Here is a 13,508-nt window from a genome sequence, read left to right on the forward strand (position 1 = left end):
ATTTGATAAAAATTCAGGAAATGTTGTGAAGTGAATCTATCACATATAGTATATATTTTTATAATAATGCGTATAAGATAAAGTCATTTTAATATAAGAGTAAAGACTAGGCTTTGATATTCTGCATTCATCTCAAATTTAAGAATAATAAGGCCTTGGCTGGTAAAATGGTTCCGGCTGGTGGACTGTAGTTGGCTGGTAGGATGGTTCTGGGTGGTAGATGGGTTGGGGTCTGTAGGATGGTTGAGATTCTCCGTAAGTATTGGGCTTGAAGGTGACCGGTGGTCCATACTCGTGTGGATATTGAGCTTCGCCATAGTAGGTGACTTCAGCTTGGTAACCTCCATAGGGATCAGCTACGTAATTTACCTTAAAATAACAATAAAATTTATTTTTTAAGTCTTAATGGTTAACGGCCGTATAGCACCAAGCAAACCACCTTATCGTATGAAATAAATTTGTAATAGGCATTTGAGTAGGAGAGAGATAATATATTTCCTCTCTATCCTTAAATGTTGTTGAAACTTTAAAAGTTTTGTAAAATACGGTCACATGATAAATGACGTTAGTGAACTTTAACAGTTTAGGTCAATTTATATTGAATACATATTGATAACTCAGATTGTATTTAATGAGAGAGAAATAGGCATTTATTTAACTCACAGTTTGCTTTCGACCATCTGGGAGTTGCACTGCATAAGATCCCCTGACCGTGTTCCCATCGGATTCTTCCGTCTGTCCGAAATCGGTACCGGCGTATTCGTCTTTAATCCCGTATTCGAATTGGTAGGGCTTTGCTTCCTGCAAGGTATAAATCCTGGTATTAATTTGGGCTTTCTAGCAGATTGATAGTAATTTGGGCTTTCCAGCAAATTGATAGTAATTTGGTCTTTCCAGCAATTTGATAGTAATATGGGCTTTCTAGCAGACATATAAAATTTGGCCTTTCCGGCAAATTGATACTGATTTGGGCTTTCCTGCAAATTGAGGACAATTTGGGATTTTTTTTAGGAAGACCAAATTACTATCAATTTGGTCTTTCTAGCAAATTGATAGTAATTTGGTCTTTCCAGCAAATTGATAGTAATTTGGGCTATGCAGTATATTGATAGTAATTTGGTCTTTCTAGCAAATTTATAGTAATTTGAGCTTCCTAGCAGATTGATAGTAATTTGGTCTTTCTAGCAAATTGATAGCAATTTGGGCTTTCCAGCAAATTGATAGTAATTTGGGCTTTCCAGCAAACAAGCATTATAAGAAATAGGAAGCGCCTTTCTTCATCGGGGTTCCCTTTAAAAATACGAGAAAGCCTACCTCGCTGTATAAGGGCTCATGTCTTGGTGCCCCGTAAGGGTCAGTCGGGGCAGCGACTGCGGAACCAACGAGCAACAGGAACGCTGTGGCCTTTAGGGTGAAGTAATGAACGACCGTTATTCCTGGGGCTTTTCAGCTATAAATGTATTAAAATATTCAATTTATAAGCGTATATGATGATGAAAACTAACGGCAAAAATATCTTATTGTGATTTAAATATGAGAGAAACATTCCTTCAGTGTATTTCCAAATCTCACCTGGAAGAGCATCCTGATAGTTTTTTTCGCGAAGCAGAGGAAATGGAAGTTATGGGTAGAATGATGCCTTCACTTTGGCGAACGCCGCCTTTATAAGCAAACGTTGGAATGTATATGACCTTGGGGTTGGTTGGGCCCTCTTGGCATGGGCGGTGAAAAAGCAGGTCGGGTTGCGCTTACACACGCAAAAGTGAGGGTACATTGATTCGTGACCCGAGCTAAAATCGAGTAAATTTTATCACCAATCTCTCTCTCTCTCTCTCTCTCTCTCTCTCTCTCTCTCTCTCTCTCTCTATCTCCTCCTTCTCACTCCTCTCTCGTCTCTCTCTCTCTCTCTCTCTCTCTCTCTCTCTCTCATATTTATAATTATCACGCTTTGTTTTTCAGCTGAATGGATTTTCCTTGTAGCACCGTTTCCTTTTCGGGATTTGCTTACAGTTCAGAATTACCTTTCGCTCATTTTCGGAAAGGTAACGGGGTCCCTTATGCAATGCATTTTATGGTCTTAGTGTGGACCTCATTTCATAATTTTTGACGTCATGCATATTCTATAGGATTGCCCAATCACTTTCCGTGAATACTGGTTGCTGATGTAGGATGTGGAACAAAAAGTTTTGTCTTTTTCACGAGCGACTTTCATGGCCTGCGCAAACTCTTTGTTTACTCCTTTGATATTAGTATAATCCTACATTATTCATCTTAATATTAAGGTTTTTTTTTTGCTCAGTTAGATCTCGGGTATGTTTTTTCCGGTACCTGTGCTTCTCTGGTTACGTAGCAGAGAAGTGCACCCTGTCGCGGTATATATAAATATTTTCCAAATGTAGTATAAGTACCATCAGTATTTCTTCACTTTGAATTGTTAATGATATGCAATTCTGATTTTTGGCATTAAAAGCAACGTATTTTTTAATTAAAAACGTAAACACATTCAAATGTGCATATATTTATATTATATAATATATCTATATATATTATTATATATATGTATGTATGTATGTATATATATATATATTACATATATATTATGTATGTAGTATATATATATATATACTATATATATATATATATAAATATCTATATATATATATATATATATATATATATATATTTCTTGGTGTAAATTGTGAGGAGAGTCAGATTGCATCATCTGATATTTTTAAGGATGGTGTAGCTTCTCCCAGTAAATGCAGTACAGTTGAGGAAGAGAGAAACTATTATTTTTCTGTGTGGTGTGTGTATGTGTTTTATTTTGGTTAGAGAGCAGTTAGGAGTTTGTTTTTAGCAGTATTCAGTTTTACTGAATACTGCTATCAAAATGTTAACTGTCATTGCTACACTTCGTTTTACAGTTATTCTTACTTTTGAACATTTTGTTTTACGTTATATATTTTTATTTTCCATCTTTATAATCACTACTTCTTGAATTTATATGTGTGCGTGTGTGTGTTTTAGTCGCTCTTATCTTCTGTGGCTTGTGATCATTTTGCTTTCAGATTTGGATTTGTTAACTTTGTTTGTTTGTGTTGTTTGTTTGTATGGTGTTTTTACGTTGTATGGAACCAGTGGTCATTCAGCAACGGGACCAACGGCTTTATGTGACATCCGAACCACATCAAGAGTGAATTCTATCACCAGAAATACACATCTCTCACACCTCAATGGAATGCCCGGGAATCGAACTCGCGACCACCAAGGTGGTACGCCAACACCATACCGACCACGCCACTGAGGCGCTTGGATAAACTTTGTAAGAGGTATCTGATTACTCAGAATAGAGTGCTAACATTTACTAAAACATTATTTTTTTTGTCAGCGATTTTTATCTCTGACATTTTTTTTTCATTTTACGCGGCTACAAATCGATTTTCATCTTTCTTGCTTTATCACTTCGTTTAGCTGCAGGTGATGAAGTAATAAATGGCTAAAGGAATTTGGTGAAGGAAATGATAAAAATTTGTTCCTCTTTTGTTTGATGACACTGCAGTTGGTAATGACTACAAATGGTTTAATACCGTATTGATTTGGGTTCACGTAGATTAAAATGACCTTTTATGGTTATACAGTCTCTGTGGCAAATTCCTCATCGAAATCTTGGTATTTGCTTATAAACTTCGTTTGGAGATGTAATCTTCCCGTTACTTGGGGCAGGGTGGACATTTTGTACCCAGTAATTAAATATTTCAAGACTGGAGTGATAGTTTTAAATTAACTTAATTCCTGAATAAATTTAGATGGAATTTCTGATAAATCGAAGTTGGACTTCATCAAGTTGGGAGAGTGGGGTGGGCGGCAGTGTATTTTATGTGGGGATGAGTAATTAATTGTCTGTGGATATATTTACATTTATAGTATGAACATATTTTGCATAGGCTGATGCAAGGTTGCCACGGAGTATAATTGCAGAAACAACGACAATATTAATGATCGTGAAAAGCAGTGTACTAATATTGTTATTACGGTTATTTTATGATAATATCGTTATCGCCATTATTTTCAATGTTGTTGACGTAATCTGTTATCATCAGAAGGTAGCTAAAGATTTATTCACTATATATATAATATATATATATATATTAATATAATATATATATATATAGATATATATATGTATATATGTGTGTGTGTGTGTGTGTGTGTGTGTGTGTGTGTGTGTGTGTGTGTGTGTGTGTGAATTTGAATTAGAATGTTATGTTGTCCTAAAAATTACGTCATATGAGCCGACAAAATCACTAATGTTAAAACTAAACTTCACTATGGCAGGAAAAGTTACTGTTGCGTTATATTGGCTGTACCTAAAGAATATAAAGTTTTATATCTGTTTATGATATTGTGTTAATGTAGGGTCCCACGCGGACCCACACACGCCATCCATCTATCTCACCTGGCCGGCTAATCTCACAAGCATCTGTGAGTATACAAGAAACACAGCATACGCTACTCTTCTTTTGTATATATATTATCATTTGTATTAATGTTATTTTAAACGTATTATTATTACTACATGCATCATGCATGAGAATGTCATCACTTCAGCTATATGTATCATAATTTCACTCATATCTTGTACAGTGGGGCTCAAATCTCATGCGACATGATTCTTTTTGTATCGTCCATATTCTCAGACTCAACGTGATGTTGCCAAGTATCGCTATTTTTTTTATTTTTTTTATTTGTAATGTCATTCATGTCGAAAAGTTTGTGAATTCACAGCCAGCCTTATTTTCCGTATGGTTAAATAGATATGATCCCTTTTATGCATTAGTATAATTCTTAATTTGTGTGATTTGAATCGATTTTGTTATTTTTCTTATCTTTACGTTGCTCAGTTCAAGTGTGGTTTGATAAGGTTAGCGGTGCCAGCAATAAAAGCACACTTAACATGCTCCTCGGACTGGTCAACAAAACATGTCTGCAGCATTATGACAATAGACCTAATAAGCTCAACAGTCATAACAACACTTTCAACGTAGGAATATGAATTAAAACAAGTTTTATTTGAATGTTGAAGATTTTGGCTGCGTTAAAGCTGCCTGTATGTTGGGAAATGTTTTATAGGCCTAAGAAAATAATCTAAGCCATCTGAGATGTAATCTGTTACTAATGAATTTATTTGTAGAGATCACCTGTTCTTTGAGGAATATGAATTACAACCAGTTTTCTTTGAATGTTGAAGTTTCAGGCTGTGTTTAAGCTGCGTGTATGTTGCAAAATGATTTATAGGCCTAGAAAAATAATCTAAGCTTTCTGAGATGTAATCTTTATTAATGTTTTTATTTGTAGAGATTACCTGTTCTTTGAGGAATAAAAGATGACGATGATTTTGGTTACATGGAGAAGATGGTTATTAATCGAAATATCATAAGTATTAATATCAAGGCATATGTAACACTTGTTTTTCAAGTGGTTTACAATATTATTTTCTTAAAAGTCCTTCTGCTCGCTTTTGGTGTATAATTTATTCTTTCATAAGGTAACTTGAAGTGCAGGAATGTGTAGATAACCTCATTTGCTTTCTGGCCAGAAATTGTTAATATAGAGATGTGAATGTTAAGTGTAGAGTAAAGAAATCTAACACCTAGGCCTAGGAATAATATCTTGGCTTTGACAAATAGGCGAATATTTGCTAGTATGCTATCAGTTTTGAAATATTTAAGAAAGATAACAAATAATTATGTATGAAAATCCAAATATTCCTTTAACACATAAAGTAAATGTTTTCAAGATAATTTAATGGTCTCTACTCATTGTAGACCTACTTATATACCAGGTGGTTGTTGTTGCACCGACACTGATACGTCACACATGCTCACCCCTCACACGTTGATATCGGTGCGCATTCTACTTTTGTATATACATATTTACATTTTTTCAGCGTTGAGGGTAAAAGCAATCAAATAGGAGTATTTCAAATTTTATGTTTGCTTTGGAAGCATTATTAATGTTACGACAATTTTTTTCGTTCTTCTTTTTATTTATTTAACATTTGAACTGAGGTTTGATTGCGACTTCGTTTTGGTCAAATGCTTCAGCAATGAGTGAATGAAAGTTTTGAAAATGTTTCGTAAGGGTTTTTCTGAAATTTGGCTACACGTGACATTTTCTTACAATTTTTAAATATATGACAGATTTCACTCTTATGAAACATATTATGGCTTTAGTGTATGCGATACTCGCGTTTTCGCATTGAAATAAAAAATAAATATGGAGCATGCTAGGTTGCCAGTTAGTGAATTTTGAACGAAATCCTATGGAGTCATGTCGCATGAGATTTGAGCATCACTGTACATCGATTTATATGTATCTTTCCATCCTTCAACAAACACGGTTGGTTGTACTGTGACCTATGTTTTGTTCGTCTCATGTCAGGTTTTTTACTCCAGCCTTCACTATATCGGTGACCACGGAGATGACCAGCCCCATTCAGCCCAAAAGATGCCAGTCTCTCCAGTGACACCATCGCCACCACCTCCTACGTTTGAACCCCCACACCCCCCATTTACACCCCATAACCCAGAAGCTTGCTTCTTCAAAGCGGAGACAATCTTCCAATTGAAGATGTTTTCGAGCAAGTCGCAGGATGGCTCGCAGAACTTCAAACCCCTGTCACCAACAAATCACTGAAGGATCAGCTGAAGTCATCCCTCAGCATGCCATCCGCCCTAAGAGCCAAGAAATTCCTGAACAATATGGAGACAGACATAGGAGACAAGCTGCCATCACGTGTCTACAAGCAGTTGCGGCAGCTCATAACGTTACCTGTCACAGACGGCCAACCTGACTCAACCCCTAGACCTTGTGAGAGAGGTCCTCCTCACAAAACTGCCCCGCCAAATAATGGAGGCCATGCCCAATGCCTTCACCATGTCCATCGAAGAATTCTTAATTAAATTGGTCGACGCAGTACGCATTGTTCACAAGACAGCGGAACCAAGCCAGCCACCAACGGAACAGGAGTACGACGGTCCCAACGGTCAACTGACGACAACGTAGATTAGCTAGCTTTATGCTGGCACGGGCTCTTACTTTACAACAGCCCGTAGTCAGTCAACCGATAGGCGGAATCCGACAGCGACTGTGGTAAATTGTGATGTACGTCGATTTTCGTTCCCCACTGGTTCGTATTAAAGTTGACGAAAGATGTATTGGTTTTTCTACACAATTAGACATGGGTGCTTTTTGAAAAGGATTTTACTCTATTTTATAGTTTCCTTTTTAGTGACGAATCACTAATCTGAAAATCAGTCGTCTCATGTTGGGAAATATCTTTTCCCGTTTTGTCAGTTTTAAAGTTGTGCTTGGAACTGTGCTTGTGTTTCAAGTCCCCAGTCAAAATAAATGTTGTTAACGGGCAGATTCGCTTCAATTTGTATTTTTTTAAACATATAGCCACAACGAGAGAGAGAGAGAGAGAGTTGAGAATAGAACAAACGGTGCATCTGCAGCAAAAATGCTCTAAGCATTCTTAAATGAAAATAAGAACAGACCTGGCATTTTCCTGTATCACTGAATATCAGTCTGTGGAATCCCTCGGTCGCATTCACTTTGGGAGGCAATATCCAGACAGACTCTGAGAAAATGTCAGCTACCAGGAAAAGAAAAAGACTAGAACAAGTCTAATACAGAGCTTCTCTCTCTCTCTCTCTCTCTCTCTCTCTCTCTCTCTCTCTCTCAAGCAATTTCATTTACTTGTGTAACTTAGGTTATTTTCCCCTCTGTTGTTATTACTCTATATTTTCGTTATGGTTGTTTATTCGTTCCTTTAAGCTTGAGACTTCAGTAATGTAAGAAATTCTCTAACATATGTATGCATACACACACGCACACGTATAGATATATACATGTGTGTATGTGTGTTGTTTTATGCAAACTAAGAATGCAGAGTATATTCCTCAAATTTCATTGTGCTTCAGAAAGGAAACTCTCTCTCTCTCTCTCTCTCTCTCTCTCTCTCTCTCTCTCTCTCTCTCTCTCTCTCTTTATATATATATATATATATATATATATATATATATATATATATATAATATATATTATATGCAAACTAAGAATGCAGAGTATATTCCTCAACATGTCGACGACAGAGTCATTAGGGGACAAATTTCATAGTGCTTAAGAAAGGAAATCTCTCTCTCCTCTCTCTCTCTCTCTCTCTCTCTCTCTCTCTCTCTCTCTCTCTCTCTCTCTTTATCCTATATCTTTATATATATATATATATATATAATATATATATATATATATATATATATAAATATATATGTACTAGTATATACATACGTAATGAAGATAGTAAATCTGCAATGCAATGTCTAGGAACCAACCCAGTAAAATCATAAAAAATGCAAATGTTGATAAATTTATATAATGTTTTTATCTGTTTGAAAAAGGATGTTGGATATTACAACGGGGGCCTTTCATAGATATTTCCGTTTTATTATATGTTTATAAGAAATTTTTACAGAGTTTTAAAAGGGAATGTTGGTTTGAGCTCCATTTGCACATCTTCAATCAGTACATCATCGGAAAATGACTTCAGGGACTGCAAGACTTCTTGGTTGAATGACTTCCGAAGTCATGCATGTATCGGTATGTTCATGGGGGAACCGCCTCACTATCCTCTCGCTTTCATTAACTTCCTTAATAGTTTTGTAGAAAGAGAAGAGTGTTTTCAGTTAATTCTCTTTTGGGAACGAGTAGTTCTGTTTCTTTTCTTCATTGAACATCTATTTATGGGAATATTCAAATTTCTAGTTATTAATTTAAGCAATTGTTATTGTTTTTTGTTTAAATTATGTTGTCCTAAGGCAACTATCATCGTCATCATCGTGGGCGACTTCACCGAAGACGCCGATGGTGCCATAGGAATTGCTGTTTGTCCCTCTCCTCCTCCGCGTCCTCTTTTCGTTCGGAATCGCTGGTCACGTCTCTCATTTTTAGACCCGACCCCACTTGATGGAGTAGAAAATCGGACAAAAATAGTCCAATTCTGGGTGGCGGGGGAGAAACTTGAGACCATTCTGTGGGTGGGGGCGTCAAGTTTCTTCAGTGCAGGTCGAAAGGGTCTGACCTCTGTTTGCGTGAGCGATGAATGTCGTTGAAATATTCTTTGGTATGCGTTCTGTCAGTTGAAGTGCATTCGGGATCTCTCACAATTGGGGAACAAAATACTGTTACAGGTATGTGATAAAAATCGCACCATACAAGGAAGCATACATACGCAGGTCCCAACTGTTCTTGCATATATTGGTTCAATAATCATAGGCAATGGACATTGCTTAAGTTTAGTGTTCAGTTATCTGTTGGAACCACTGAGGATCAATAATAACTGGAAATCGATCGTTCGTTGAGATTTAGCCAGCCTTTTGCTAGGTAGACTCTTGTACTATGCCAGCAGTCAGTCACCAGGGTTGCCAGATGATACTCAGCACGTATGACTAAATCAAGCGAGCAGAATGGCCAGAATTCGGCTATAATTTCTCAGAGATGACTAACAATTCGGTTAACCTTTTAAAATAGTAACTCACCACTTTTAAAGAAAAGTATTAAATTCAAGTGGCACACACACACACACACACACACACACACACAATTATATATTGTGTACTTACCCAATGAGTCACTTCTCTGTGGTGAAAATTTCAGTTGGGTGATCACTGTTTTGTTTGGCACAATTTAACAGTATGTAATCAGTTTTCATTCGTAAAGTATTGTAAGTTTGCAAAGTTACTGTTTAAAAACCATATTTATTCTAAAAGGAGCCAAAAAAAAGGGTGTTCAATTTTATTTCTAAATGGCTATTCCGCATCTTGCAGCAATAAATCTAGTACGTCATTTTTACTTTTCAATAAGTTGGAATGAAGTTGAAAGCTTGTCATCCGAAGTTTTTTTCATCTTGATCATACTTTTTACATGATGTTGATAATGTTCAGTACGGGATTTGGAAAGTCATAAGATGTTACGTTGTTCATTACGGCATTTGGAAAGTCATAAGATGTTACGTTGTTCAATACGGCATTTGGAAAGTCATAAGATGTTATATTGTTCAATATGGCATTTTGAAAATGCTTAGTTATATGTAGAACTTATAGGTTACAGGTTGTATCGACAAGACTCGTCTTGGAAACCGGTTACCGTGAGAGTATTTCGGGACGAAATAAACAGAAACCACTTCTATTATTCGATTCAGAATGTCAAGTATAGTTGTATTTTAATGTGTAAATAAGTCCTGGTTTAATTGATACTTTCTTCAAACGGTGTCTCATATTGTTGATAGCAAGAAAATGAAGTTGCTAGTCTAGGTTAGACCTATACCCACTGCTCATGTGGTAAGATGCTATATCAGTTAAACTTCATTTTAAGTAAGCCTTAATTTTGGTTATATGAAAATAATTTTTTTATGGAAAAGTTATCGATCATTGGGCCAAGCAAAAATTAGCTTATAAGAAAGGCAACTAAAAGGAAGGGAATCATGGCCAAGCATACGCTTAGGCCTACGCATATTGATTCGACAGGTATTTTTATTGTATTTTCTCGTTTTACTCTAAAACATTCAAAATTACTTTTTCAAGGAAGTCCTTATTAAGCAATTCTTTCTAAGTATCATTCCAAAACATTTTAATAGAAAGAAATTTTGCTAGCATTTTTTGTCATCGGTGTTCATATTTAATATATACGTACATTTTAAAATTCAAAATTATTATTTAGTTCAACTATAATAGACCCTAGTCCTATAATAATAACTCTTCGGAATATTTTTGTCAGTTATGATTAATTTTTTACGTTAAGGTTTAGTTAGTTAATTTTCCCGGCGAAATGCCACAATAGGCCTACAGTATATCCCCTCTGCTTTCTTGATAATTTATCTGCAGTAAAATAACATTATTCTAACAATACTTAACGAGAGAGAGAGAAAAAAAAGTGTGCTGCCTTGGTGTTTCTTCTATACAGTTTTGTCAGTGCTTGGTAGAGCATTGACTCTTTATGGCTAAAACCAATAAGATAAATATTTCAGTTTTATTTATGCTTACTTCATTATTAGATACAGATATACCTGTTGCATCGAAAAATTATATATGCTCATGATACGTTTTTCAGGAATTCATGCTTCTTTAATGGTATGATTATTTTGAATGAACAGTTCCAGACAGTTCCAACGGGCAGTGTTGCCGTTTTGTGGTTTGTTGTCTTATAACGTGGTCAAATAGTGCTATCTGGCATCCTGTAGCCACACTGACTACGAGTACACCTTTCTTTAAAGAAAAAAAAAAAAAACACACACACACACACACACACACACGCACGCACGCACACTTATAACTTTGCTTTAAATGTTGGTAATTAAGCTTTGATACTGAAAAAACCTACCATAAACAAAATATATACAAAATGTATTTTTTTAAATTCACTCCTTAAATAATAAAAGTTTAAATATGTAGATACAAAATTTAAAAGTTAAATTGAATATGCATCTCCTACCGATAGTGGACTTCGATAGTTACGGAGGGAAATTATATGGATGCAATTGCATTGGCAACACTGACGTTTGGTCGTTTACCCACAATGAGCGGCAACGCTGCCAAGGGGTCTAGGATATGTGCCAGGATTTGTGTTGGTAACCCTGACGAGAAAGGTAAATCGAGCCATTGGTCTTCTTTCGGAAATAAATTCCTTGAACCTGGAGTGGTTGCGAGAATAATAGCAAAGAATTAGAATTAACCCAATAAATTAGGAGAAAGTGTATTTCCACTTAATTGTGTGGACTACATAACCCAAACTTACGTAGATTTATCTATTAGGCATCTGAAGACAAACAATCCAAATTTTCACAATATCGTCGTATAAGATGTCTAAACTAAGTTTATGTATCAAACCTAACCAATGTTTTTTTTTCTTTTTTGGTAGTGTTGGGATTGAAGATAATTACAAGCCCAAATTCTAGCCACCAAATATGCACCTCATTACATAGTGACAGACAAGCAGAATTAAGAACATTTTTCACTTAAAGTAACAGACAGAACTGCTCCCAGGGATGATTGCATGATCACTCGCCCTACTCTTAATAGCATTGTAGAGACAGACACTGTGCAGAGAGAGAATATATATTCTCTTGAAATACAAATGTTATCACATCACAACCCTCAAAGAAACCTTACGTTAGGACAGATATTGCATGTGAGTGCAACAGTAATCTAAGTAACTTGATATTGTGAGAAATATGTCGAATCGCAGAGGATAAGCATAAATGAAGAAATTCCCGGACCCAAATTTCACTGAGACAAAATACAGAAGAAAATAAAAAAAGTAGTTGTAAAACAGGTCCCATCGCTACAGGACGACGATCAAAGGTAGACAGACACTCTGATCAAACGATTCAAAAGCCTCGTTAGCGCACCTATCCTATCACTTACACCATCCCCACCAACACACACACACACACACACACACACACACTAATTGAGTGCTGCTGATACATGACTTTACAGACCTTGACTTTTAAGGGTGGTGGTTTGAGGCATTTGTAAGTGCTACTCATATATTCGGGCAAACTTTGTTTAGGCTTGACCTATGAACTTAGTCTAGATATCTTATAAGAAGATATTGGAAAAATTTGGATCGTCTTCAAATGCCTAATAGATAAGTCTTCGAAAGTTTGGGTTATGTAGTCCACACAATTAAGTGGAAATACACTGTCTGAATTTATCAACTGACGTCAACTTTAACTCTTTGCACTGATTTTTGCGACCACTCCAGGTTCAAGGAATTAACTTGCTGACCTTATGTTGTTAATATATGCGGTTCTTTATTTCAGAAAGAAAACCTTTCTCGTCAGGGCTGCCAACACAAATCCAGCCGACCCCTTCTTGGTCGGGAAACTGGACCCGGTTGAAGTGTTCGGAACTGTACTATACACAAGAACAGTTAGCATACGAGAAATTTTGAGTGTTTGGTCATTGAGTGCATTTCATTATAAATTCTGTCAATTTACTCCAACAACATTTTAGAGTTTTGTAGATGATGAGGCCGAGGTCATTCAAGTTCAAAGAAAAAACTCTTCTGTACTTAGTATGAAAATTCGAAAAAAAAAAAAAAATGACAGGCTCGTCATTAACCGTTACCCCAGGCTAAACCAGGCCAGAATAAGCCGACCTTCAGAAGTAAATGAAATTGACGTGCATGCATAAACACATGATATTTGCTTTTGTCAGAGGTCATTGAAGAAATGACAGGCGAATGATTATCTGGCTGTCAAGACTGAAGGTTTTATTTACATTAGAAACAAGGAGAGAGAACTAATCATGCGCATTTTAGCCGTATGCTGCCTTGTATGGGATTTTATTTGTTATTACTTAACACCTAGTGCATTAATACCATTGATGTTGGATTGACTATGTTTCATATATATATATATATATATATATATATATATATATATATAT

General features: G+C 35.9%; 1 protein-coding gene across 1 annotated transcript in view; it reads right to left on the reverse strand.

Moving 5' to 3' along the window:
• Nucleotides 1-1,795, reverse strand: part of LOC135201396 (cuticle protein 7-like) — a 1,918-nt gene extending 123 nt beyond the window's left edge. The window contains exons 1-4 of the mRNA XM_064230265.1: nucleotides 1,573-1,795; nucleotides 1,315-1,404; nucleotides 664-801; nucleotides 1-369 (exon numbers count right to left, since the gene is read on the reverse strand). The exon at nucleotides 1-369 is cut by the window's left edge and continues 123 nt beyond it. Of these exons, the coding sequence (XP_064086335.1) occupies nucleotides 139-369; nucleotides 664-801; nucleotides 1,315-1,404; nucleotides 1,573-1,584 (471 nt within the window). The 5' untranslated portion in view covers nucleotides 1,585-1,795 and the 3' untranslated portion in view covers nucleotides 1-138. The remainder of the gene's footprint in view (nucleotides 370-663; nucleotides 802-1,314; nucleotides 1,405-1,572) is intronic.
• Between the last annotated feature and the right edge of the window lie 11,713 nt (nucleotides 1,796-13,508).

This window comes from Macrobrachium nipponense, chromosome 28 (genome assembly GCF_015104395.2).
Source record: "Macrobrachium nipponense isolate FS-2020 chromosome 28, ASM1510439v2, whole genome shotgun sequence".
In the NCBI taxonomy this organism is placed as follows: Eukaryota; Metazoa; Arthropoda; class Malacostraca; order Decapoda; family Palaemonidae; genus Macrobrachium; species Macrobrachium nipponense.